The following is a 27,896-nucleotide window of genomic DNA, read 5'->3' on the forward strand; positions in this document are numbered from 1 at the left end:
TAGGATTTCTTTTCCAGAAACATTTATTTTTTAAATAGTGTTCTTTCCTTATAAAGCAGCTCTTCAAGTCATGTTCCTTTTACCACAGTGTCTTTGGCATTTTCCTCCTAGAACTTTCTTGTAGAGTGGTATAAAATGTAATTTATTTATTTTTTACAGAAAAATAAGTATTTAAACCACAAATTAATTCCCCAAAGTATTAAATAACATACCAAAAACTTTATCAAATCTATTACATACACTAATGGGACAAAACCTTGTTGTGTATGTGTATAATAACTATATATACATTTTTAGCTTAGTTAAGTTAGTGCTTCAAAGTTATCAAGGAAGCTTTACAAAAAAAATCCAAATGCACAATTGCAGTATTACTAGAATTTGTCACACTATTTGTTGAATTTAACAATGTATACAATACATTGCATTTAAAAACCTCTGCCTGAATATGCAAACTGATGACTCATCTTTATGTTTTTGAATAGTTTGCAAAAAGACAGGATTTTATACAATTACATAAGTCACTTTCCAGATTTCATGGAATTAAGAACTGAATATAATGATAATTGTCCCCTATATGAAAACACATCTACTAGTAAAAACAATGGCACCATGCACATCAGAAATGAAAATGCAGTATGAAAATCCAACAGCAAAATGTCACATCCTTTCAGTTGCACTGAACATGTCATTCATTCCAAAGCAGCATTACTGTAGTGAGCAAGCTCTAAAATAAGACTTATTTTTCTTATTTTTGTCTATGTAGTGTGATACATACATAGACGGTGCTCAACCATTAAACAAGGAGTCCTTGTGTTCAACACTTCACATGAGGGATTCCATCCAGGTTCCTTTTCCCACAGAGAGCTTAAGAAATTTTACAGCTGTTTCTTGTACAGTTTTTTGGTGGGCTCTGTGGTGGACGGATAATTTTAGCTTTCTTTAAGCTGTTCCTTTTACTGATGTTGCTGGATGTGAGGGAGTATGAGCGTCCATGCATCATCCTGGCATTAAGGCCATTTGCCATGGAGAAAGATTTGAGATGGCTTCTTAAGGCAACAGGGAGAGGCAGCTTGTCAACAAGATGCACGGGGGTACAGGAAACTATGGCACGGCAACAAAGGTCTTGCAGACTCAGTACTTAAAAACAGACATAAAACTCGCATTATAATAGCATGCTTTTGTCAGCCACATGGTAGCAGCATACCCAGCACTCTGTACTTCCAGGATGAATCCTCATTTCTCCTCCCACATCCTTTCCCACATTACCCAAAATATCTGCTGCTTCAGTTTCCTATTTATGTCTTAATACTTAGATGACTGATCATGTAAGTTCTAGGAAAGATATGTTATTCCCTACAAAAGCAGAACAGGTTATGCCTGCAGATACATATTTTCTGTTTAGAAAGCAAATTGTACAGGATTCCTGATTCTTCTCTTTTGATGCTTTTGCATCAGGGTTAAAGTTTCTGAAAATTATTTTATACTAATGAACCATAAACCTTAGCTAGGACTAAATTTACACATTTTCAGTGTAAATTGCTTACCTTTGTTCGGCCTCCAGAGCCTGTCCATTCCATGTCTCATCAATACTATTCTTGCTAGCTCGGTAAAGGACTCTGTAATATTGAAATTACAAAGTGGACTGACTTCAAAAAAAGTCATGCCCAGCCTCTCAGCATAGGCTTGTGCTTGTTCAGTAGACACTTGGCGCTTGAAGGCTAAGTGAAGGCGATTTCCAACCAGGATTTTTGGTACGCCAGGAGCATGCTGAGCAAAGACAAGCAATAAAAAAATTAATAGTTTGGCTTCCATTTTGCCCTTCCCTCAATTAAAACAAAGAAAAGCTTTTTCAAGATTTAAAGACTAAGTGGCAGGTTGGAACACATGATCTCTAGAGGTGCCTTCCAGCTTAAATTATTCCATGATTCTCTGATCTAAAAACATCCCTTCCTCGGAGAAGACAGGCTTGCACAGATGATGTGGCAAATCTATAGCAAGAGTAGGACTACAATATGAAATCTTTGCCCTCCATATGCTTTCCATCAACACCTTTACAGAATTCAGACACTTTAGCTGATATGTTTCCAACTTTCTAGAATTATAAACATAAAAAGAAATTGTAAACTTGGCATCTTGGAAAGCTCTGTAGTAAGCACTGCCTGCAAATGCCAGCAAAAACAGTAGAAAATATCATAAGCTGTTGGTCTTAGTCATCTGTTACAGACTAGTGACTCTCTGGGATTGTACCTTACCTCATCTATTTCTTTTATCCATCGATTGATTCCATCAAATGACCAACGATTTGTAATATCATACACTAGTATTACTCCCTGTATTAAAAAAAAAAATTAAAAATGGTAAGTTTAACAGAGACACAACACAGAGAATACTATCTGTAAATTCTCCAATTCTAAAATAATCTTGTAAGATGCTGAGCAACCTCTCTATGGAGGCAGAACCTCAGCATCCTGTGAAACCAAGCCCCATCTCTGTGTAGATTACAGATCAGCTAAGGGGCAGAAACCCTGACTTAGTTTTAGGGCCTAATGTGTTGGTAAATATTTCCTTTTATAGTAGACAAATTTGGTTGATCATACACACATCACAGCAAATAAATATTTTTGGTCACATTCAGTAACTTGAAGATTCAATGCTCAGTGCAATTCTGGCACATAACAGATGCAACTCGTCAGAACCAATAAATGTCATGAATTATGGCAATACTTTAGAGTCTGAAGATATAGTGACTTTGAGTGTGTCTTTTTAAAGTAAGTTATTTCCTTTTAAGCCATTACATTTCATCACATTATAGACTGTGTTTGTATTTTTCACATCACTCTTGACAGTTTTATGCTATCAATTTCTCTTACTTGGCACACAGTTTTAAAAAGTAGTATTAGCATTGCTTTCACATGATCAAAGTAAGATAACATGCTAAGTTGTTCAGGTAACCTACAAGAAGGCATAAGAATATGTATCACTGTATTTTATCCTGATTCAACTTTAATCTCATAGATTTCCCCTCCTCAAAAGAAAATCCTGCTCCTAGTTATTTCTCACGTTTCATGTTATTTGCAGCCTGCTATTACTGAATCTGGATGTCATCTACAAGTGAGCTATAAAAGCCATCACGATGGTTTGCTAATTCTGCTTTCATTCATCCAACCACCGTTACTCATCAGTGAGAAAGTTGTACTTTGCTTACCTGAGCACCTCTTGAGTAAGACCGAAATATGGTGCAGAATCTCCCTTGCCCTGATGTATCCCTAAACAAAATAAATCATATATATTTTTAGAAGATGTAGGTGGCCTCCTAAATTAAGTGTTCAACTAGATTAACTCATCTGTACTGATCAGTATCAGCTCTTCTGCCATTAGTCATACAGTAGCAGTCACTAACGCATAAGAGCTGCTCTCGTTCTCAGCAGTTTTTCCCCACTGGCACTCTGCCCTTTCCTCTACATTTCTCAGATTTCTCAGGATAAGAGGATGAGAACTTCAAACTTTACTCTTGCGATTGCCCTTGGAAAACAAACGCTATTACTCAAGTGTACGTATGCGGCTAGACTTTGCATTTAGTTCAGCTTGAAGAGAGATTCTATTTTCACAGCAAAAGTAGAAGGAAACAATAGCTATCCCCAAGGAAACTAATGGAAAAACAGTAAATTCTTAATTACAGCAGCAATAGTTCATCATGAGTCTAGTATAATGAAGTCATCCCTACAGGAGTCACAGACAGCACAGATTTTCAGAAAAGCACGAACAAAAAAGAAAATTAAAAAAAAAAAAAAAAATCACTGCATAAAGTGTTTGGAACCAAAATCAAATTTATAGTGAAGAACATAAGAAGCAAAATTCCATAAAGACTTTTTGAGGTAGATTACAGATCTTCAAATGCAAGGCACATATTTCTGTATATGGTCAACTGCAGAAACATTTCCAATCTGTTATTTTAAGGAGTCCAAAGAACATCCTTGCCCTTGACAAAAAGAATGAAAACATCTCCTTCCTGGCTAATTCTCAGATAAGCTTTATGTGGTATCTTTGCTAAGCTATATAAAGTGGAAGACAGAAGAAGAAAAAGAAACTAGGTGAACAAAATATCAAGTAATGAAGATACCATATGGCAGAGTACTATTATTCATCATTGCATTTAACATTTGAAACATATTTTGAAAATCATAAAGGCAAAAACAACCAGTGAAGAATAAATTAAACATAACTTTGCTTTGACACACAGGCATTTAACTTCAGTAATTAAAAAAAGTCTCAAAGAAAAGTAAACACCAAAATCAATGTTAAAGATGGAAATGACACAGAATTGTCTCTTTCTAGGAGGGAAAAGGATATAATAATTCATTTTCACCTTCAATTCTCTACTCTATCTGAACACTGCTTGTTCCTAGAACCTGTTTCTCTGATTTATCTACATTATGGTTCCTGAGAAATCACAGTCCATCTCTTTCTTGTCCTGCACTGACCTTACTTCTCCCTCTTTTATGCCACCAGTCTAGGGAAAGAGGAAAACAGTGTATTTAAGAGGCAGCAACGTTGCTGCATTTTTCAAGTTGTATCACTTGCTGAGTATTTCTAAATGAACCAGAAGATGGCCATCTTCAAACAACCTTAACACAAAAGCTCCCTGACAGACCAAATATTTGACCCTACAGGAAAAACATTTGTCATAATTTTATTTGTTCTCAACATGTTTTTGTAAATATCAAATCACATTAGATTGGATATAAATTAAATTATATGAGCAATAATGCCGCTTTTTTTTTTATAATAATACTGTGGTTATTCAGTCAACCATTACTACTAATAAATTGAGCAAAAGGATGTTGCTATCCAATCACTGTATGCTTTCTAAGTACTTTCATGATTCTCATTACCAGTATATTTTATAAACTTTGAAGGCACTTTGAATCTGTCTTGAAGACACTTGTAATCTTTTATGCCTTTCTTCTGCATTTGTTATGCATCTCTCTCATAGAGAAACTATAGGGTCCCTCATTTTACACGAAATAGATGCAAAATGGAGGTAAAGAGAAAGCATGACTTACTCAAAAAGCTATCTGCCTGGCTCACTCTTCCTCAGTTGACTAAGTATTTCTGAATCACAAGGAAGAACTCCTGCCCTGAAGAGTTGCATTTTTGTGTCTCTGAAATATAAATTATGAGGAAAGGTGAAGCCACACACTTACCAGAGCTGTAGCTTGATTCGTCGGCCATCCAGAAGAATTGTTGTAGTCTTATAATCTATACCTGTGGGGAAGACAGTCATGCAAGTCTTAGAGCAGCTTGCAGGTGTACAATACACACACAGACAGTTACAGATTTCAAAGAAGCTGACCTTAAAAAAAGGTATTTGTCATTAGTACTCTATGAAGTGCATATGGATAAGAATAACTGGTTCCCATGAAGTTATGAAGACCCTTCATATTACTTAAGATTGGTCTGTTTGGAGCAGATGTCTCAGGCTCCCTTCAGGCTGATAAATGCTCTGTTTTATTCATTATCATGACAATATATATGCTTTATATAGAGAGAAGGTGTTTTATCTCTTCAACAGAAGGAGGTAGAACTAGGTTTTTGCCTCTTCTCTCATACATACGTTGTAGACTAAATGCTGTTCTCTTCATCTATTGACTAGATTTACTGACTCTATTATTTTTTCCTTTCTTATAATCTCTGGCTTATAGACAGTTCTTATATCAGATACATGTGTCCCCCTCTTATATAAAATCAGTGGATGGTGCAAGAAGTGGCTTCCCTTTTGTCTTCCAGCCTTTCCCATTCCTACTGATAACAGCCTTTTCGTCCCAAAGATCTATGCAGCTAGTGTCCAGCAGAACGCAGGCAAGTTCCATTTATTCCTTCCCGTAACATGCCCAGACCTTGTGGCTGAGCTAGAGTATCTCTTTTAGATGAGCTAAAGAAGTACTGCAGTGTTTAAGGGAAGTATGTATTGTAAGTATACGTACTTACACATGTATACACATGCACACATATAACTTAGCTCACACCTTTATTGCATGTTTTTGTAGTCTTTCCAAACAACCTTCAGTGCGACATAATATTACCTTTTTACTGCTAAACATGCCCCAGGAAGCAATTAAACTACGTAAAAATAAGCTCAAGTCTAGCATTACTGTTTTCTTGGGCAAAACGGGTGTGTTAGTTTCAATGAGATTAAGAAAAACTAATCAGAAGCAGTTGTGTAGCTGCAACTGACCCCTGAAAATATCTACCACCGTGCTAGGGTCAATCACTTATGAACACTGTGCTTCAGTACTGCATCCACAAATTCCGTAATTATAAACATTAAAAGAGAAGCTTTTACTTTATTAAATGTTATTTTAAAAGTGTGCATTCAGTATTCACGCTGTGCAGCCAAGCACCACAGTTTCACTGGTAAATGCATTTTTCTCGTGTTTTCTTTGCTGTGTCATAGTTAACTTCTTGAATTGAACATTTATTCAGAATCCTCAAAATGAAGTTTGAAAAGCATGGAAACTAGCTCTGAAAAAATGTACTGAAACGTAATGAGACTTGTACCTTGAAAAAGAGAGACGTGCTTTGTTTTCTGAGCATGAACAAGAGGGTAAGAAAAATACAGTGACATGGAAAAACAAATACATGCAGAAGAGTGCCCTAATTACTAAAGATTTCAGCACATCTTTACTGGAAGAACAGGGATTACACAGTGCTGAAGACGATCCTGTAAGTGTAAGATTCATTATTATGGGTGGTATCAACATCTGAACAAAAAAGTTAACCTATAGATCAATGTTCGTATTGATAAACATAACAAATGCTTACCAAAAAGATAGTTTTTTCTGTATTTAAGGGGAAAGAGAAGTTTGAAAGTTTAATAAGAAAATGTATCAATTACTTATATCACACTCTCAAAGAAAAAGTATAGCATAGCATGACACATAAACAACAAATTTACCTCCATTTTTGTAAACAAAATAGATTTAAAACCCTCTGGCATAAATAAGGAGACACAGAAAAGGAAGTCTTGCCCACCTCCTTTTCCACAAGGAAAGGAGATTGTAAGACTAGGTCTGGAATAAAGAACAAATGTTAAATTACCAAACAGGAGGTACTGCAAGGTAACAGTTGTCAGCTGAGTCGGCTCCCCTTGTAGCCATAGGCAAAGAAAAGAGATGCTTCATTTGTGCTGCTTCTAAAATTCGCACCACACCGAACTGCTCAGATGGCACTTGTCACATGTAAGATGCTGAGGCAAACAAAATTTGAGCCTATTTTATGAAAACAACCAGAAACTTGAATTCACTAAGTTATAATCACAAGACACTACTCTTTAAAAGGAGGTATGGATGCATTACTCCACAAAATGTTCTTCTAGTTACAAATCAGGATCATTTCTTACCCAGACATCAGTGCACCATTACCCAACGCAGCTATCTACAGGCTGTAGTCTCAAGACAACTCATTTGTACACAACTATCATCAATGTCTCCTCCAGAACAGACACTGAAGGACTCTGAATGCTTTTATTACACAGCACAATAGCATCAATTCCTTTTTTTTTTTTTTGTAGGATACCTATTGTAACATAGATACTAAAGCATATAGTGAAACAAGTTCTTTATCTCTAGTACAAGTAACCTCATTTCCCTAATTTCCTGGCTTCTTGCATGCCAAAATCTACATTTGCAGATTAAAGAGCTAGTGGTCAAAAACTTTCACAGCAATATTAGCAAATAGTTTTTACTTCTGTATTGTATTTGCTGATATTATTAGTAGAGTTAAACCAGCTTTAAACTTTCTAAGTTGAAAAAGATTTAAACCCAACAATTTTTGAAGGATAGTTGCACTGCAGTACTATTAACTAAAAATATTTTAATCTATGAATTGATTTGACTTGTCACATGGTTTATGTCATTTCTAGCAGCAGTAGCAACTGCTGAACATCTGCCCAATTTGAAAGCCAAGAGCAACAGAGGAGTAAGCCACCTTGCCATAGCCCTACAGAAATGGGTATCTGCAGTTCTGAGATTTCTTAAGAATGAGAAGCCAAGAGGAATTGCCTGTTACCAAGATCCTGGCAAGGAAGATACTAGCAATGACCAGAGAGATGATAGAAATCAAGCTTAAGAAGCAGTCTGGCTGTGATATGAAGGCCAGGTAAGAAGATCAGGAAGATACAGGCACTGTGATGCTAAGTCACACGTTATTAGGAAATGTATTTCAAAGATACCACTTCATTTCTATTGCCTTCAGGATAGTTCACGAGTCAAATCGACATACAGCTTTGCTACTCCCACTTTTACAAACCAATGAATACGTCCTATTGTCAAGTAGGAGTATATTGAGAAAAAAATCTCTTGACACAGCTCCTTCTAGCCTGGCAGCAAAGAGAGGGAGTTAAATTCTTCTGATCGTTCCAACTCAAATCAGAGACTGGTCCAGTGCCATGCCAACTTCACAGTTCTCAGATAAGCATCGAGCTGAAAGGCCAAGGACAACAAAACAGGCATTTCAAGCTTTTAGCTCACTGCAGAAGTGTCAATTGAAGCATCTTCTGCCTTTAATTCTGGCTCTTATCTGTACATTTGGAAGGACACACACACACACAAAAAACCCCAATATATTACCATCAGTTTTGGGAAACTTATTTTCATTTATTGGCCAAAGTGTTCCAGTTCTCTGGCCACATTAGGAAATAGTCAAATCTACAAACCATAAGTTAAAATAAATAATAATAATAATTAACACCCCGCCCCCAAACCTATAGACAAAGCCTTGGGACACTGAACAGTCTAGGACATTGAAATTGTTCGTGCACTGAAAGAACAAGTTTCATCATCTCAGAAATTCTTGAAAACATAAAACATGTAGAACAAACCCTGCATAACACTATATAACTCATTCCAGCATCCTGTGCTACCGCTGATGTTTCCCGCGGGGTGAAATACCTCCACTAGTTTATCTAAAGTTAATGAAGAGGCACAGACTTTGTTTAGCCAACACTGACACATCCCACACAGTGAACAGATCCATCATTCTGTTAAAAGACATACCAAGCATAGAAAATTAGTATTGCATAGCTAGAGGATACACAGCTGAATAAACCTGGCACTAGTGCTTTGCACCACAGACCATAAACTACTGCAAGTCGCTCATGTTTAGTCTCACACATAAGAAAAAGTAATATTTTACATTACATGACATGCACAAGACAAGTCTGAAAAATATACTACTACCAGCTGCCGTTTATGACAGCATCTTACCGGTTTCTCAAAAGATTTTTGAGGAAGAGATGAATTCAGAAACTTCCTTATTCTTCAGCTGTTATGCAGCTAGAAGCAGTTGATAATATAACCTGAACACCTCTGCAATTAGCATTTGCCATTGATAAGAATCAAAACAAAAAGCCTTTTGCCATGAATCATCAGGAACAGCATGAAACCGTAACAATGAGACCAACAGATGTGGATTGTGCTGTTTTAGAAATCAAATGTCCTTCCAGAACATTATTCACTCATTTAGTAAGACAGAATAGCTTTGTTTGGATATGCAACTAAAATGTATCTCTATACAAGAAAGGGAAGAAAAAGGCTTCTAAATCAAAAAAAATCAAACTTCCAAGTAAACCAGAAAGCGTCCCAGTGCTTCCATGGATCTTTTTTAATAAAAATTATTTACCTGAAGCCACAAATTGAAATTAAAGAACCTGAAACAAGTCACTATCCTTTCTGAAGGGTTTGGATTGCTTAAATCTAATTGATTTGTAATAGATTTTGTTCTTCTCAAACACAAAATTAACAGATGGAAATTGGAAAGAAACATTCTTGAACCCAGGAAGGTAGTTATCATTCAGCTGTTTGGTAACAACTGCAGTAAACAGGAAGCCATCCTCTCTGCATTGATGCTTCACAGCCATTACCACACTACCACTTATGCTCCACTGACCACCCTGCATTCATGTCAACACTCATTATTTTAAGGTATCCTGTGAATTTCTGCTTCTCTTTAAGTTTAAAGTAGCATATCAAAGTTTCTGGGTTTTGTGATGGGTCTCTTTAGAGCAGAATCCTTCAGTCATTTAAGTTGCTCATTTTATGTTCCACCAAAGGTAACATTATTTACACCAAAAATCTTTTCAGTTTAATATTTGAGATTCAATGATCTGCAGTGTGACCTACAGCCAGTTGTTTAGCTTTGTAGCAGTGAAAAACACACTGACTGACTTGAACAACATTTGAAGCAATGGACTACTGACCCACCATTGATAATATGACAGAGTAAAATTCAGATTTGTCCCTTGAAATTTTTCAGAGGAATTGGATGTTAGCCTAATATTTTAATGGTTTGGAGCTTGTTCTGCATTTGCTTTGGATCTGTGTTTCAACTTTAATAAGTTATAGGAGAGGGGAGAAAGAAAAACAGGGGGAAAAGAACCACAAACTTTAAAACTAGATTCTTCAGAGCTGTGCTTTACCCATTCAGCACTGAAAGATTTTCTTCAGTGGCACATTTGTCTTAGGAATGCTCCTAAAACCAACCCTTTTCATACCTGAGAAAGTACAGAATATGTGACTCTTCATCTTTGAACCTGATGCTCCGTTACATTTTAGCTCATAAATACTAAAAGAACCAGTTTCATTGGTTTTACTTATTCCTCTTGATGTGTCCTTTCTTTAAAGTTCAAGGCATGTTGTTCCTTGTAGATAATTGATGTCAGATTAGCAGCTTTCAAATTTAATTAAAACAGAATCCAACTACTTCAAAATAATAATTAATACTACTCATAAAAAATTCCAACTCCCTGCCTCCATGGCCTGACTGCCTTCCCCAGAGATTTCAGTGGTAAATACCTTCTCCAGCAATCATCCACTCCCTTAGTTTGTCCAAATTAACCATTCAATAATAGTTATCTCAGACACATACTAATGTCTCCTTCCCACTGTCTGTTTCTATGTCAATAATGGTGTCTACAGACAAATATATATATTCAGTGGGATTCCAGGCCTGTATTTAACAAAATCCACTGAAAACATCCTTCAGGTTCAAAGAATGTTGACTGCACTTCAAAAAACACAGTTTTAGGTTTCAGAGTGATTAAAACCATTTTCTCATAGGTATAATGAGAATTCAGTGGTCCCATCACTTCTCACTTTAAGATTCCTCAGCTATCTAGCTTTTCATATACACATTAAAATTAAAGTCTAACGTTTCTCTTAAGGACATTTTTGTTTCAAGTATATTTGACAAGTGACACAACTTCCCTTCATTTACTGTTCACAACAAACAGACCCACAGCATGCTCTTGATTCAAAATTCAACTAAGAGTTTTTAAAACTAAGCCCCATGTTTTCAACATCATGCTGCAAAGATATAAACTCTTTACTGCAGTAAAACTGGACTATATCTTTTGATATGTAAGCACGAAGGTCAGGCTATGTGACAGTCATATTTGCCTTCTGCTTGCCATGTCAGAATAATCATCGCTTTCCAAATTCCAGTCTTTTCCCTCACACTTAATTACTGCAATAAAAGCCATCTGTTTGAAAAGCACAGATTGCATATTCAGATTGAAATACACTAAAATTTTAGATCTAGACTGTATTCTTCACCTCATTAGTCCAGCCATAAACCACAATTACAAAGTCTCACAGATCAATGATGTGACAATTTTCCCATTTTTAAAAAGAAGCTATTTGTATCAGAAAGCTCAGCTTTACATTTAGCTTTGCTTATAGCCACAGACACACGCCAATATCATAATCTATCCTTCAGTACACCTGTTTTCCTTTAAATGTTTAAAGGAATTAAGTTTACAAGAAATCTACATTTAAAAAATGGAAGTGCTCTTTAACCATCACACAGAAGCTTTTCACTGTTACAAAATTTTCAGGGCACCTGGATAAAATCTGAAGATCTCAGAGCACTTCTAGTTGGCTCTAGTCCAGACTGCTGTCCTTAGAACCAAAGCAAATAGTATGGGTGTAAGAAGTTTGACACAACTTTATGGGATACGTCCAATACTAATCTGAAACAAAATTAACAACTGAGACTCCAAAACCTATATAAGCCCCAAAAAATTAGTCAGGCTGCTAATGCACAGAAGGAATAACTGAGTAAGTTTCTGTCATCCTCTTACTACCAGCACTAGTAAGTAAACAAGCCAGTACTTTGCATATTAAATCCATACCCTCCCCAAAAAGAACATGCAAACAACTTATTAAGTACATGGGGTTTTTTAATCATGCCTTAGCTTGCAGTTTTTCTGCTAAGATGGCTCAATAGAAACTAAACATTCAAGGCAGACAACTGTTTGGAAAAAAACCTATTTGACATCAGCTAATAATGAACTTTTAATCAAAACTAGTGAATGATCCATTTCCATTCACATTAAGAGGAAAAGAAGATCCTGAGATCACAGTTCATTCTCCTCTGTCTTAATATTTGTCAACAATAAAATAGCCTCTTTACAGTCTAAACCCTTAGAAATTTATTTTACAAGAAGAAAGAGAACTGTTCCGATTCCCCAGGTCAGGAAGAAGCAGGAACTATGCACTTCAGTTCATCATTTCCTTTTTTCCACTGCAAAAGAAAAGGATATCAGAGGCATACGGTAAGCTTCTCAACTCAAATGTTTACTACAAGTTGCAGCTAGCATCCTCAGATGAAAGCTGCTATATATAAACATGTTATTGTTTATAAATAGTAGCACTGCAGGAAAAGGGAATGTTATTAATAGCACTGCTGACAAAAAAAGTTCTTCCTTTATTTCAGCACATTTTATTAATAAATTTGAAATAAATTGGGAAGAGACTAATATATCAATGCCAGCAATCTTGCAAGCGAGGTGTTTTTTTCCTGACTCTTCTTTCCACAGGGAAAAAGAATCAAGTGAAACAAGGAGCCCAGGGTGATCAGTGATCGCAGGACACCTCTGGTGCCTGGCACATCTACATTCTGTGTCTAAATCCAACTGCTCATGCACAGCACTGCAACTCACACTTCTGTCCAGAAAATTCACACTAAAAGACAAGATCCCCAAAACTACTGACAGGTCTGGAGATGGACTGGGATAGGACTGCTATTGACTGGTAGCAATTATTAGCCAAAGGTAGGGGTTTTTTTATAGTTATTTAAAGCCAGTAACATCAGATGATGATTTAAGAGTGAATGTGGATCACTCAGTTCCCTACACTGGGAAAGGAACACACTCTTGGCAGAAGACAACAAACATTAGCTTTATGATTTCCCTCCTTGTCTCTCCAAATTCTTTGCAACAGAACTCAACATAAAGAAAAAGTAACATCAAGAAGTTCCCAGTTTATAGTCATTGTTATAAAACAGCAACAGTATTTTAAAACAGCTTTTTTCTACTTAAGATTTGCATTTTATAAAAAGAATTGCCCTCAATTTTTAGTCCATTTAATATCAAAGTAAAGATAACCATAACCTAGCACCAGTGAATTTGATTTAGAAATTAACCTCTATAATAAGTACAGGGGGAAAAAAAAAAAATTCTTTTACACTACCATCTTCTCACTGCTGCTGTTCATCAGTTCCTGTAAGTAAGAGCTGGATTGCAAGAAGAGTTGCTTTGCATACAACAGGCATGTTGTTAACAAGCATCCGATCTTCCTAAAAAACTGGGTTAGATTATTTTCACAGAACATCATCTCTCAAGGTCAGCCTCTCTTTCACAATCCCACCTCTATGCTCTTTGCAATTAAAGTTTCAAACATGATTCTTTGTTTCATCTTCTTTGAGATTCACACCTATCCCAAGCAACAGCTATGCTGTGGTGCTCTGCATATCAATGGCAAGCACAATGACTGGAAGCCTGGCCAGGCTAAGACAACTGCCCCCAAAAAAGTGGAATAGGTTTTATAGAACAGTTGATTGTCCAATATTTTCAGTGCTCATGGACATCTTCCTGGTATAATAATTTTTTATCATAAAGCTTAACAGTGGGTGTCAAATCATCCTGGTGCATGAGGAAAAGACCAGAAGGCAGGTTACATATCTTCTAAAATTCTACAAACCGAGAAAGAAATGGGACACAGCCACGCAGAACTTGCCCTTACTTGTATCTTAAACACTAGGTTTGAAATGTGGCCAGAATCTGGAAGGGAGAATAGCTTCAAACCTACTGTAAAAATATTAAAAACAGATGCAATATTTCACATTTTACAATATTTTCCAAAAGAAAACAATGACCTTTTATGTCTTGACACTTCATTAGCAGTAAACTCGTTCAAAAATACTTGGCATGAGAAGAATCACAAGGACATCCAGCCACTGTTATTCTGAGCTATAGGCCTAAAAGCTCACTGAGAACAGTTGCAAACCTCTCCAGACCCTCCCTAGACTTTAAATCAAGTAAATGATACTAAAGAATTAAACCACCACTTTCAGCTAAGCATATCAATATATCATTACACTTAGAAAAATCAGAATAATTTCATAAGCATTTTAGTGTATATTATGAAATTGCAAGTAATACTTATGATAAATGGCAAGATATAACCAAGGTTTAGAAAAAACAATCCATAAAGCCTACTCCAAGATGCCATCAATACTCCCAGAAGTCACAGCAGTATTTTTCACCAAGTGTAGTAAAAGAAAAAAGCAGGTATTTTTTTGCCCACAAAACACTGCTTGTTGAAAGAGGAAAAAAGATCACTTGAAAAATAATTCTTTCATCTGAACAAGTAATGAATTCTGTCATTATGATGAACTGAAGATCAAAGTGGGAATTCACAAGAAGTAGGTGTAAGTGCAATAGTTTTGCTTTAAAGATGCCAGAGAGCAAAATTCATACCGTTATTGAAAATTTACTGTGGCTTAAAAGCTACCATCCAGAAAACATACAGCCATCATTCCCAAAGCACAGATACTTGAAGAGAAAGAGCCTTCAAACTAATCTCCAAACCAAGCAACAGAAGACCAACTGCACTTCTTAAATTTTGAATTCCAAGTGAAACACATGCTGCAGTAAAATGAGCTTTACAGATAATGTTACCATTAACTCAAGGAATTCCCAAGTCATGAGGTATCTTCAGTATATATACTTCCATTAGAAAAATGAAGGAAATTAAGTCTGGCTTGGATTATGCTTCCATTTCTCCCCTTTCCTCCTCCCCAGCTATTCCAGCAGAAGAGTTGGCAAAGTTATAACTGTACTGCTTTTCCAAGACAAAAAATTAACACAAAATGCTAGCAAACAAGCTTTATTAGGATTTAAAGGAGAAAGACAGACTATACATAACTGATACAAAGCCTACAAAGCCCTTGTTCCATTCATTATTCAGTTGGTTTCAGTTTTCCAAGAAATTCAAATAAACTGTTTCCAGGTGAATAGGATCAAACGATCACTTCCCTTATGAGGACAGGCTGAGAGAGTTGGGGGGGTTCAGCCTGGAGAAGAGAAGGCTCTGGAGAGACCTTAGAGCAGCCTCCCAGTACTTAAAGGGGCTACAGGAAAGGTGGGGAGGGACTCTCTATCAGGGGGCATAGGGATAGGACAAGGGGTTATTGCTTTAAACTGGAAGAGGGTAGATTTAGATTAGATATAAGGAAGAAATTCTTCCCTGTGAGGGTGGTGAGACACTGGCACAGGTTGCCCAGAGAAGCTGTGGCTGCCCCCTCCCTGGAAGGGTTCAAGGCCAGGTTGGACGGGGCTTTGGGCAACCTGGGCTAGTGGAAGGTGTCCCTGCCTGTGGCAGGGGGGTTGGAACTAGATGGTCTTTAAGGTCCCTTCCAACCTAAACCATTCTAGGATTCTGTGAAATTGCAGGTTGGAGCAATCTCAGGAGGTCATCCAGATCAACCTCCTGCTCAAAACAGGATCAGATACGAGGTCTGGAGACTGCATGACCTCTCTGGGCTACCTGTTCCACAGCTCGACTGTCTTCATGGTACAAAAGTTTTTCCTCTTACGCATTCTGAACCTCTCTTGTTTCAACTTACACCAGTTGTCTCTTACCCTCCAACCATGTACAAAGCCTCACCATGTTCTCTTGCTGATCTTCTCATGGGTATCAGGAGGCTGCTCTTAGGTTACCCACCCAAAGGTCTCTCTTCTCCAGAGAGGTGACTCATTAGTATGCAGCCAAACTTCATTTAAGTTTAGAACTGCACAGTCTTCTTTACTTAAAAACTATGTAATTACTTTTCATGTAGTCTTCTGCATTGAACTAGCCTGTCTTGCAGATGTTGAAGACAAATACAGCATAGATTGACAAGTCAGTCTGTCTATAAAACTATAGTTCTCAAACAGTACTGGATTAAATTCCTGTTTGGAGACAAAACCTAGAATTTATATGGAGAAATTATTACACCATATGTATTATTGGACTCTAGAATCTTCTTGCTCCAAGACTAACATCATTCTAAAAGGAACCATGTTTCTTGTCTGAATGGAAAAAGAAAATAAAGTTTAGAGGTTATGAACTTGTTTAAAATTCCATTTATCATCCTTCTATTTGACAAAGTATGTGTTCAAGTTAAACCACATTATTCAGAAGTGGTTTGAACAGTCAAGGTTGTGCTTTACACAAACTTCACTGAGCATATTTACCAAAGCAAACATACTGAAAGATTAGAAGAACAGGGTCCTGACTGACTGAGATCATGCACTGTGTCTAGGGATTACTAAAGCAATTAGAAAAGAAATACATGTATCCAGATACCCATGTTAAAAATTTTGCACAAGACTCTGTATACTGACTCAATCATTCCGTTGAATGCATTGGCTACACGAGCCTCTTTTCCTCAGTCTAGTCAAGAGAGAGTATTAAAAAGGCTGCCAGACCTGCTGGGTCTCTTCTGGGTTTTCCAGCTGGCAGTTTCATATTTCATGCACTTAAATATTCCATTTTAAGGCACTGCATAAAGTCAGCTTGCAAACAAAGTATAAGGGCACAGGAGATACTTAACACATCGTTATCCCTAAAATTTTGAAGGGATGAATTATTTTAATTCAAAATCTATGGACTAAAAATACCTCTACCACTCTTTTTCTTTAATTAAACTGTTTTTTAAAAATAGTTTGTTTCATGCAAACATCTATAAAAACAGGCAAGTTAAATATACAGTCCTCAAATACTCTTATGACTGCTCCTTCAATATATTCTTTCAGGGTACATAAGCATTCTTTGCTATTTCAGCTTTGCTGATGTGGGATTACAAGGAAACATATGTTGGTAAGGTCAGGGTAGGGCTCTGCATGAAGTCATAGCCCAGAGGAAAAATGAGAGCAACGGCAGGAATATAACAGCGAGTTACTAACTGAGATGTGTTCAACATACCTAATATAAAAACTGGGGGAAAATAAAAGAGGTAAAAATCTGAATCGTAAGCCTGGAACACACCACACAGTAAACAAATTCTGGTTATTAAATACAAGTGACTGGACTGCATTTGAAAGTGTGAAAGATCAGCTGCAATTCATCTAGTGCAAGCGTGTCACTCTTGGACTGCAGCTCACTTTTAAATGTTGTCACATGTTCATTCTCCTCTATATTTACATCTGCACATACACAGAACTTTAACTAGCCATATATTACAAATAATTGGGACTTTTTAATAAATAAGTTATCTTCTTCTGATCCAAGAATAAAAGTATTTTTACAAAACATTTCTCCAAAGTTCTGTGTACTGAAGTACACTTATAGTACATGCACTATTTTAAGAAACACAACTAGAACAGGCATTTATGGCATTGGGAGTTTATGTTATATGAACATGAACTTCAGACCCAAAAATAATTTATTGGGGGAAACTCTAAATAGTTTGATTTTGCATCAGTAAACATTTTCTTTTAAAGCTGCATTTTTTTGGAGGGCTCATAGCAGTCCAGAGGTGTGTCTACACTAACTGGTATTGAAAGTTTCTAAGAGGGTCACAGAATCCCACTTACTTTAGCATAAAATAAATGCATAGCCAAATGGTTTCTTTATATAAATTAAGAAAAAAAGTCATAGAAAGCTGCAGCTGTAATTTTAATTAAAAAAGAGCACACAGATTACCCATTTCCGTAAATGAAGTAGCTGAAAAGAATTCTAAGTCTCCAAATATTGGATTAGGAAGGTTGGCAGGCACATGAGGGAAGCAGACCTCAGAAAGCAGATAGGTTTGCATGTTCTTCCTAAATAGGGTCTCTCACCAATTTTAACAGAGTGCTAGGCTAAACGAGCTCAAGATGACACTTCTTATGTTCTTAACTTAGAAGTCAGTTAGTTTTCAAAACACATGGAAATCTCTATTCCAGAAATTCTCATCATAGTTACTCCATTGCTGTATATTAAACTACGAATTTCTACTTTGAAATCCAACATTGTACAAATAATTTTAATGTCCAAGATAACTCTAAAGTAACAGCCTTGGCTCTTCTAGCTGCCCCATGCTCACCAGCTATTGCTTAATCACCTCCATCTTCTGACACTACTTGTTGACTTCACACAGTGCTTTCATATCAGCACTTCAATGGCAAATCCCACGCAACAAACAGCAAAGCTGTTATATTGGCTTTTGGCTTAGCACAAGAATACATCTCATGAACAATAAATAGTTTTCCCTGCTTCTGACAACATGCATGATTCCAAAATACTTAATCTTCACTGTTTATATGCCTACAGCACAGCAAAAAAAAGTACTGACTTGACAGAAATATTTCTTATGCATGTAAGGGTGTTTTCACTGCTAGGTCTTACCTGTCCTTCCCCAGTTGGAGGAGAGTTACTTTTCTGTCCTAGAAAGGATTCTCACCTTGCTTTGAGCACAGTTCAGACATTTGGTTCAGCCAGTCTGAGCATTATATGAACCAGAATATATTACACTTCCTTAGAGATTTATATCCTTTATATAGGGTTCGAAAAACCCATGCCTCCTGTAAAGAATCACTGATCAGATCCAGTAAGTCTCAGCTGAACACATCACATACATTCTTTTTACCAATATGCATTCAGAGTAACAGTCTAATTAATATATCAAACAAGAATGTAATTGTATCAAAAGCAGGTATGTACTACATTAAAGCCTTAAGGCAGCTGTTCTTCAACACACTTTGTCACTTGGCACAGCTTGTTAACTGATGATACTTTCTCTTTTCTGCTTTCCCACCCCCGCTGAAAGAGGATACTCTCTTAGATGCCACAAACTACTGTGAAGATGTGAACAAGGTTAGTTGCTTGACCTTTAAACCCCCTCCATTCCTGGGCAGAAATGACATCCTAACTTCATAGTAATTAGGTTTTCAACTTCCCATGGATTTGAGTGACAAACTAGAGTGTTCACAACAAACAGCTGTTGTGAACACCAGTATTTTTGTGGACTTTGCCCTGAGCAGGTACTAAGTTACAGTCAATACTGACAGATGATTTTTATCTTCTGAAAGGCTGAACATTAAATATACAGTATATGTTGATAAATCAGTGTTTGATCTGTAACAGCTTCATTTATGAACTTGCAGCTTTAACTGGAGTATTTGACTGCCTAGCTTGCCCAGTTCATACTTCCATATTACAACGTCAAGACGTAACAGAAAGGAAAAATTATCTGTACAGATGTGTTCCACTATATCAACAGATTTAGATGTGAATAAAAAAGCGTAGCAAGCTAAAACCAAATATGTTTGGTGTATTACATTTGAGATGACCCTTAAATAAAAACCAGCATGAGAAACACTAGCCCATGTTGAGTATTTTGGGCAAATACTGCATTAGTTTCATATTTTCAGTCTCATATTAAACAAAATCCAGAAGAGCTGAACAAAATGGTGTATGAACAAAAGGTTTAAAGTTAGCCAGGTTCTATTCTTAAATCCATTTTCCATTCTTGTTTAGCTTCCAGAACAAAAACAAATTTACAGCAATATGTAAGTGTAATTTAACCAACGTATTGGATAAAAATTCTGGCACAGGCGAACTCAATTTTGGTTAGGCCAAAGCAGCTTAAAAGGACTCAATTACCTTGAAGTCTGACCACTTTTCAAAATAGCCTGGACTTTGTCTTTCATGTTGCACACCTGTCTGGGAGCCCCACAGTAATTTTGGTTTTAGTCACTTTCCCACTCCCTCATATCTATGAAAAAAATAAGGGGGGAAAAAACCACCCGTAGCCCAAGGGAAACCGAGACAGGCAGCACATAGTGCAACTGAATGCATGTGCATGAGAAAGACAAAAAAGCAAGTAAGCTATTGCTGTAGTCTCTTTTGCCACAACAATCTAAAGTATTACTTGTAGCAATAGCAGATATCAAATTCAGGCAAGTGTGTGCAGGTTGGTGTTAGGCAGGAATCTGAAGAACATTCTCACGATGTTAAGATTTCAAAGCTTCTTCGTTCTGAAACTGTACAATAATATGCTTGATCAAAATGTAGGTGTTTCTTTGTCTGGTGTTTTGTTGTTGAATAGGCCTTGCTAAGTAACATAAAAGCCAGTTATTGGAAAAGAACAAGGTACATATATCTGGTTTGAATATGTGCATGCACACACAGTTTTGATTTTTTTCCCTCCAATATGGTTGGGTGAGGAGCCAGCTAAGAGAACTAACTCAAGCCTATTGGATTAAGTGGGCTTCAAAACCTCACTGTAAGATGACCCAGCTTCTGACCTTCATGAAATTGTAAGACAGTAACACTTTTTGTCCATGAGATGGATACGAGTGCATGACACTTGAGTTGCAATATCAAAACAAATAAATATTATTAATATATTAAACCAAAGAAAAATGGCCAAGTAGAACAAAGTATGCAATAAAGCAATTTTTATGAAAGGTTTGAAGAAACATATGAAAAACCATACACTGCCAAGGAGGTCTAGGATTTCTATTGTTCCATTAAATCAAGTGACGTAAATATTAATTTTTTCGACAGATGTGTAAGATCAGCTAACAAATACAGAAACCAACATTGACCGATTGACCTGACCATCACAGGAAACACTACACTTTTCCACAAGAATGTGGAAAAAGAGGTAAAAAAACGCGTCAGTCGGGTATGCTGCCATGTATCTGAGAAGAAAACATGATGTACTGGTCTCACAAGGTGGGCAATTCTTAGCATGAGACTCCAAACTTGAGATTTGGGGATGGGGGAAGGGCACACGAATGGAAGCAAAGAGCAAAGCCAATGTGAGTTAGATCATAAGTACTTTTTTTTTTTTTTTTCAATAGGATGGAAACTATCTGTCATAAGTAAGGCAAGAATAAAGGGAATCAGGTCAAACCAGGATCCACATTTTCAGCTAACATATGCCTCCCATAACTGACTGCCTATTAAGAAGAATTGCTACTCCACAGTGTTATCACCTGGAAGAGACAAAATGCAGTTATAGATGGTGGAAAAGGGGGAAATAATTTCAATTCTTCTCTTTTAAACACAGTGAAAGGGGAAGAGCAAGTACAGAGCGGGTAGCAATTTCTGTTTACGGAACTTTCTTCACATGCAGTATATAATACAATTTAAAATTAATGTCATCTTTCAGCAGTAAGCACAGCTCTTGTAAGATAAACATTAAAGGGGCAGTCATAACTAACATATTTAGAGTAGGACCTATTACTGCTTTACAGACTCAGCCCAAAATAGGTTAGATGCCCTATTTCAAGCAACTATTTCTTTCCATCAATGCCACAGAAGCCTACAGTAATGAGATAAGATACTAGATGTCTTCTAGGCACTTAAACTTGGCATGTGAAATCAAACCTCACCTGCTTTTCCTTGTACAAGAATCAAGTTTAAATCCTTTTAAAACTGAGATCAATGGGCATACAACTGGATTTTAACAAAATTCAAAGGGGAAAAAGATTCATGCCTGTTCAACCTTCTAAGAAAAGTTACTTCATGGCAGCTAAGAGTGATCAATTTTTGCTCTCCTTGTGCTACGAGATAAAGTCTAGTCTATTTATAGGGAAGTATAATTAACCTCAAAAGGTGTTTATTTACTCATAGACACCGGTGCTCAGCAACTTTAAATAACGCTTCTGCTGGAGAAATCCTGATAGAATGACTGAAGATTGTCCCTAAAAGCTGGTGTTATGTGCAAAGAAACATAGAAATTTAATGATGTTGCCATTAGTTTCTATAGATCACGTTGTGTTTAGGAAAATGTAGTGGCTTTAAAATAAGTCCGTGATAAGCATCCCTATTCATTATTATACTAGTAGAAAAACAAAACAATTTTATTTCCCCTTCCTTTCAGCCAAGTAACATTTTCAAAACGCAGTTTAATGAAGACGGAACAGAGAAGCTTAACACCAAACCTTTGTGGTAAGACTTCTACCTCCATTAATTCTGCATTTGGTCTTGTTGGGGGTGAGGGGAGGAAACAACAATCAGCTCACAAATCTAAGTCTTTTAATTTCTCATGGTAACAATATTTCCTTTTGTTTCCATATTTTAGTTAGGGCCCATTCCCTCCTCTTTACACCAAAAAATGGTTTTGATCTGTGTATTAAGTTACCAAGGAAGAGACACCATAAACTATACGTTTGTTTGCTGGGATGCAAGCAGCTGACCACTATCCCAGTCTAAATGCTCCCTATGTATAAGGGTAATCCAGCTCTCCCTGTAAGGTCTGTTTGAGGTTGGGCCATCCAAGCTCCAGGCCTGTGTTCTAACCATTTAGTAATCAAGACAACCACTCATTAACACCCACAACTATTACACACCAGGATCTTTTTGAGCATTCAGCTAAGGCAACCAATACCCCAGTGAAGTTCTCAATCTAAGTGCAGATGGAATTTATGGGACAACAAACAACTGTGGTATAAACTTAAGAGGATATAAGGAGGTTGCTAGGTGAGAATGGATGAGAGACAATTTGTCTGTTTAAACCTGATGTTCCTGCAAGAAAAGAAGTAGGAGTACACAGGTCTGAACAATCGTTCCTTTCAGTCCCTGTGTCAAGCAATCACACTACAAGCATATGTTAGTATGAAAGCAAAACCAGAATCCAGCTGAATGAAAATCTATTAGTGCAAAACATCAAAATATTTGTCTACCTAGTGACAGCACATCTAAGGTATTACGTTCTAGTCTAGAAGCAATTATTTCCTCTGAATTTATTCTGATCAGAAATTAACAAAGCAAAGTTTCTGCAGCTCTCTAAGATCATTTTTGTGCAGTTTTTCCTACCAGGTTAGAGACCAAGTGTGTCCAATCCATTGTAATTTCAGTTTAGAGCAACATGTGGGAGAACTGTAAAGGCAGGTTACAGTTAGGTTACTTGTTAGGTAACTGCCTACCTGCCCATCTCCAGGATAACTGCTTTCTAAATTATCTCTGTGAATCACCAATGCATCTTCCATGGCAGTCCTTATTTTGTTATGTTAATAAAGATTTTTCCCTTCCTTCTTTCCAACCCAGAGCCCTTTGGTCATTAAGAAAAATTCAGAGACCATGAGATTGTACTCCTTAATAGCTGAACTATGCCAAATGCTTTCAAACCACGGCTTGTGGACCAGCAGCAGCTTGCAGGGACTTGACTGATCAGACAATTCTGGCTTTCCTTCCCATCTCCAGATTTTGTATCATTTTTGTGTACTGACAAAAAATAGTAAGACATATGACTGCCACATTTTCCTGGGAATGAGAAAGATGGCAGATTTATTTTTGAATAGTTAAGAAAGTCCCTGTGAAAAACTAATTTGTGGTTTATACAGTTAAAGTTTGAGCCCATAGAGTTGAGACAGTTACATAGCTGCACATAAAGCCTTCAGGAATCTGATGGCTAAAAAACACCACCCAAAAACCCCCCAAAAAAACCACACTACACCCCCCACACTGTTCTAGTCATCTCAAGGTTTTATTTTACCTTCATTCTTCTTGTCTGCTTAACTGTCTTTGATACTGCTGAAAACAACAACCAACCAAAAGCTCCTTGATCCTTCTTTGCTGATGAGTCCATCCTCACTCAGCCTTTCTTCCACCTCTCAATATCCCATGGAGCTCATTTAGATTCTCCTCCTTCCCAAAGAAGGGGTCACACTCTGTTCAACACCTTGTCCTTCCTTATACTTCCTTGTAAGTAATCTGTGTCTCTACTTCTTAGAGCACTACAGTGCATCTTAGCAATACCTCCTGTTGTTTAGCACAAGAATGAATCCTACACCAAGGCTAAATTCTAACTTCTCCTTCCTCAACTCTAATGCACTGCTGTCCTTGCTGAAACCCAGTCTCAAAGCTATTCCCTTTCACCAAGCTCCACAACAGTTATGTCATTTCAAAGCTTATACATGTGGCACACTTTGACAGAATCTATCTTACCACTAGACTTTCTCTTTCCAATTCAGAGACCTGGCTGAAAGTGGTAGATTCTAACAGTTAACTACTGACTTGAAAATGGTGAAAAAGTCAGTGTTTATTGAGCTTTTTAATCAAGTTAAATTAGAAAATGAGTCATACTACCAACCAGATGTTTAGCTCTATCCCTGTCCCTGCATCTCTATTTTCATAGTCCCTGAGCCTTCACAGATTCCTCACAGCTGCATCCTATGCAGCCATGCTCAAATGATGTAGGAAAGGCTGAGGGCATACAGGCAGAGAAGGGATATCGGATACAGACCACCAAAGAAACTGGGCAGCTTACACGCAGTGTTCAACAGTATTTCAAAGTTGATGCATTCAAGAACATTATAAATTGAAGAGTGAGAAAATATTTTTTATGAACTTGCACAGTTAAAATCCTTCCTTAAGTGAGACTAAGCAGGATACTACGATTGTGTAAACACTGAGGCTCAGTCTGTACAAAAATTCTTAGTTATGACACTAGTTGCATAAAATTAGAAATCAGATTATATTCCTTCCACATTTTACTACCATGCCATCTGTTATATCTGCCGTCCTCTTGTAAGTCTTATCCCTCTCTTCAGACACACTCATCTTCTCGGGGCTAAGAACTTCTTTCAGTCTCTGTGAAACAGTGACGTTTGCATAACAGAGTTTGTGAGGTCTGGAATTACCATATTTGCCTAACCTTGTATAGTTCAGGTGGGTAAATATCCTGGTGAAGAGACTACAATCCATGAAATAGCACATAAAACTTACAACCCTGTATGTATACATTTTGAAGTTATTCGTAGCGATGAAGAATTTCCAAGCTGCATGTTAAGTATTTCCAAAATAACTCTAAAAGAATATTCGTATTTGTTGGCTGTCAAGATACCTATTCACAGAGTTATAGTGTTAGCCACACAATTTAAATATTTTTAAGAGCGAAACCACAAGCATCACAAGGTTTACATGGGTAAGTCTGAAGTAAGACTGATGAGCTCAGGAGCTGGTCAAATCTTCTCTCAGTTATGTCAAGACACATTGGAGACTAAAGTGCTCCTTCAGCGTAAGAGTTTATAAACTAGATTGTGTGTACAGAACAGAGCCAGACTAGGCACACTCTCCCCAAGCCTCCCGTCACTTTTCTTCAACCACCTGAAGAGCACGAAGAGCAAACACACTGCAACACCCCAAGGAATAATTCAGGAAAATTATTAAGCAAACATCTTAAAATGTACATTGATACCTTCAAGGTACAGTCTGACTCATAAGCAGTGGCACAGAGAACTCTCCTCCCTCCCTCCAGTTCTTTGCTGTGAATCAGTACTATGAACTCAACATAATAACAGATCCTAAGTCAATGTGAAGCCTTCCAGGGAATTAACTAGTCACAGACTGGCAGTAAATTAAAGCAATAGGTAATTTGACAAGATAATTTGCTTTTTAATATGCCACATGATAGATTTGCATGAGGGAAAAAAAAGAAGCGAAACTAGAGTATGTTCTAGGCAAACAAGATTGGGGAGTGGATAGAAAAGGATGGGAGGGAGGGAAAATAGAAATCCCCCTTTCCCTGAGCCATTAGCTTATTTTTTAACCAGTCTGCAATGTTCACAACTTCCTGTTCTGCAGACAGAATATATCTGGCATGGATGAGGCTCTTCAGTCTTGCCCTTTAAAAAGCTTAAGTGAAAGAACATACTACAAACATGAACCTTGATCTTAAAGGGCTACTCTTCTTATATTGAGAATATGAGAGTGGAAAAGAAGGGAGAAAAAAAAATCTCCTTTTCTGCTCTTTCAGCGAAAGGAGTTTCACAGCAAATACCTTTGCTATTTAACAAAGATCCTCTACTAGAAAAACATTTTTATTAGTAATTCCCTTTACTCGCAGATGACAACAGAAAAATAACTGCTTAGAAAGACAAATCCTATCACCTCGATCAATACATTCTGTGTATCAAGACATTTCTCCTCCACCTGAGTTCCAAAGCCAGTTTGGCACACGGGATCACCTGCATGGGATTTTGTAGCCCGACAGCAATCCCACCACCCTTCTGAAAACTCGGGACGGCAAACCATGGCTCCGCACGGCTCTGCCTGCGCCCCCCTGCCCCCCTGGTGCTACCCGGGCGCTCCGCAGCCCGACAGGAGCTGCAGAAGCCGCCGGTTTCACCTGCCGGCCCGGCCGGGGGGAGCTGGCAGCGCCGCAGCGCGGCCTTTGCCTCCCGCGCGGCCACGGCCTCAGCGCGGGACCCCGAGAGCCTGGGGGCGGGGGGGGCCGCTTGGGCACAGGCGGGCGAGGACCGGGGAGCAGCGGGCAACCGCCCCCCCGCCGCGGGGGGAACCCCGGGGGATGCCGCTTACCCAGGTTGTAGCCGTAGGGCGACTCGGTGGCTCCGTCCTGCAGGCTGGCCAGGATCTCCCCCTTGCCCACGTCGCTGTCCCCCACCAGCAGGAATTTCAGCAGGAAATCGTAGGCTCTCACCGGGCTTCCCACGTGGCTCATCCTCCCCGGCCTCCCCGACCGATCAGCTCCCGCGGCCCATCCCGGGGCCCGGGGGGGCCAGGTCACCGCGGCGGGCAGCGGCGCAGGCAGGCTGCGGCATGCCCGGCGCTCGCGGGGGGCTCGGGGGGCAGGAGCGAGGCAGCGGCGCGGTCCCGTCACGGCGGCGGGGGCAGTGCCCGCCGCGCCATCCCCCACAGCGGCCGGAGCGGGCAGGCTCCCGGGGCGCGCCTCCTGCGGCGACGGGAAACGGCGCTGTCAGCGGCGGGGGACGGCGGCAGCGCGCGCCGTGCTGTGACAAAACGGAGCCGACCGTCTCTTCCGACCGAGGGCCCGACCCGCTCCACGCGGGAGGTGCCCGCGAAGGAGCAGCGGAGCGGCCGTGGGAGCCCCGTCCCGCTCCGCCACCTGCCGCCCCGAGCGCGGGCTGTCAGCGCGCCGCCGCCTCGCGCCGCCGCCGCCGCCGCCGCCGCCGCGCTCTGACAGACACCGAGCCCCGCCCCCAGCCCCGCTATTGGGCGCCCCGCTTCCGCCCCCGCCCTCCTCAGCACTCATTGGCGCGCCGAAAGGGTAGCCCCGCCCCTGCCCCTTCTACCAGGGCGGCACAATCCGCCCTGCATTCGCCAATTGGTGCACCAGGAAGCATTAGCCCCGCCCTCCCCGGCTTCCATTGGCGGGAAGCAAACATGGACCGCCCCCTTCCTCGTGATCCCAGCGGCACACAGCGGCTCAGTTGCTAGGGGGCTCTAAGGCGGCCATTGGTTCTTTCCCCCATCAATCGCGCTTAGTCGCACCTCCCCGCTGGAGGGAGCGGTGTGCCGGGAGCGGAGCAGGGAGGCCGCGGGTTCAAGCCCCGCCCCTCCGGCAGCGACCGGGACGGGACGCTGGAGCCACGACTGCGGGCTCGTCTCCCGGGCCTGCAGTAACTACAGCGTATGCAGGCAGGCACACGGCCCTGGGACTCAGGTAGGGTGGTGGAGGCCTTAGCGAAGTAACAGCAGCTTCTGGAACCGGTACATTTCTGGACTTTGCACCAGCACCCGCCCTAGGCAGGAAACCCGCAACCGTGCTGCAGAAGGCAGGAATCAGCCGCCGCTGGGGGTCTCGGAAGTCACTCACTCTGC

General features: G+C 39.1%; 1 protein-coding gene across 1 annotated transcript; it reads right to left on the reverse strand.

The window, feature by feature from the left end:
* RAB40B (RAB40B, member RAS oncogene family) lies at positions 1 to 27,224 on the reverse strand. Its single transcript, XM_074847537.1, has 6 exons — positions 26,634 to 27,224; positions 5,205 to 5,265; positions 3,206 to 3,266; positions 2,253 to 2,330; positions 1,545 to 1,767; positions 1 to 1,137 (listed from the first exon to the last, which is right to left on the reverse strand). Exons 1-6 carry the CDS (start codon positions 26,773 to 26,775, stop codon positions 866 to 868), a joined length of 837 nt encoding a protein of 278 aa, XP_074703638.1. The 5' UTR covers positions 26,776 to 27,224; the 3' UTR covers positions 1 to 865.
* Between the last annotated feature and the right edge of the window lie 672 nt (positions 27,225 to 27,896).

Source organism: Strix aluco, chromosome 21, assembly GCF_031877795.1.
Source record: "Strix aluco isolate bStrAlu1 chromosome 21, bStrAlu1.hap1, whole genome shotgun sequence".
In the NCBI taxonomy this organism is placed as follows: Eukaryota; Metazoa; Chordata; class Aves; order Strigiformes; family Strigidae; genus Strix; species Strix aluco.

Excerpts from the sequence above, each read along its gene's own strand:
- RAB40B (XM_074847537.1), bottom strand. The coding sequence starts at position 26,775 with ATGAGCCACGTGGGAAGCCCGGTGAGAGCCTACGATTTCCTGCTGAAA. Across the intron at positions 3,267-5,204 it reads CGAATCAAGCTACAGCTCTG|GGATACATCAGGGCAAGGGA; the intron begins GTAAGTGTGTGG and ends TATTTTGTTTAG. Across the intron at positions 2,331-3,205 it reads CTTACTCAAGAGGTGCTCAG|GGAGTAATACTAGTGTATGA; the intron begins GTAAGCAAAGTA and ends TTTTTAATACAG.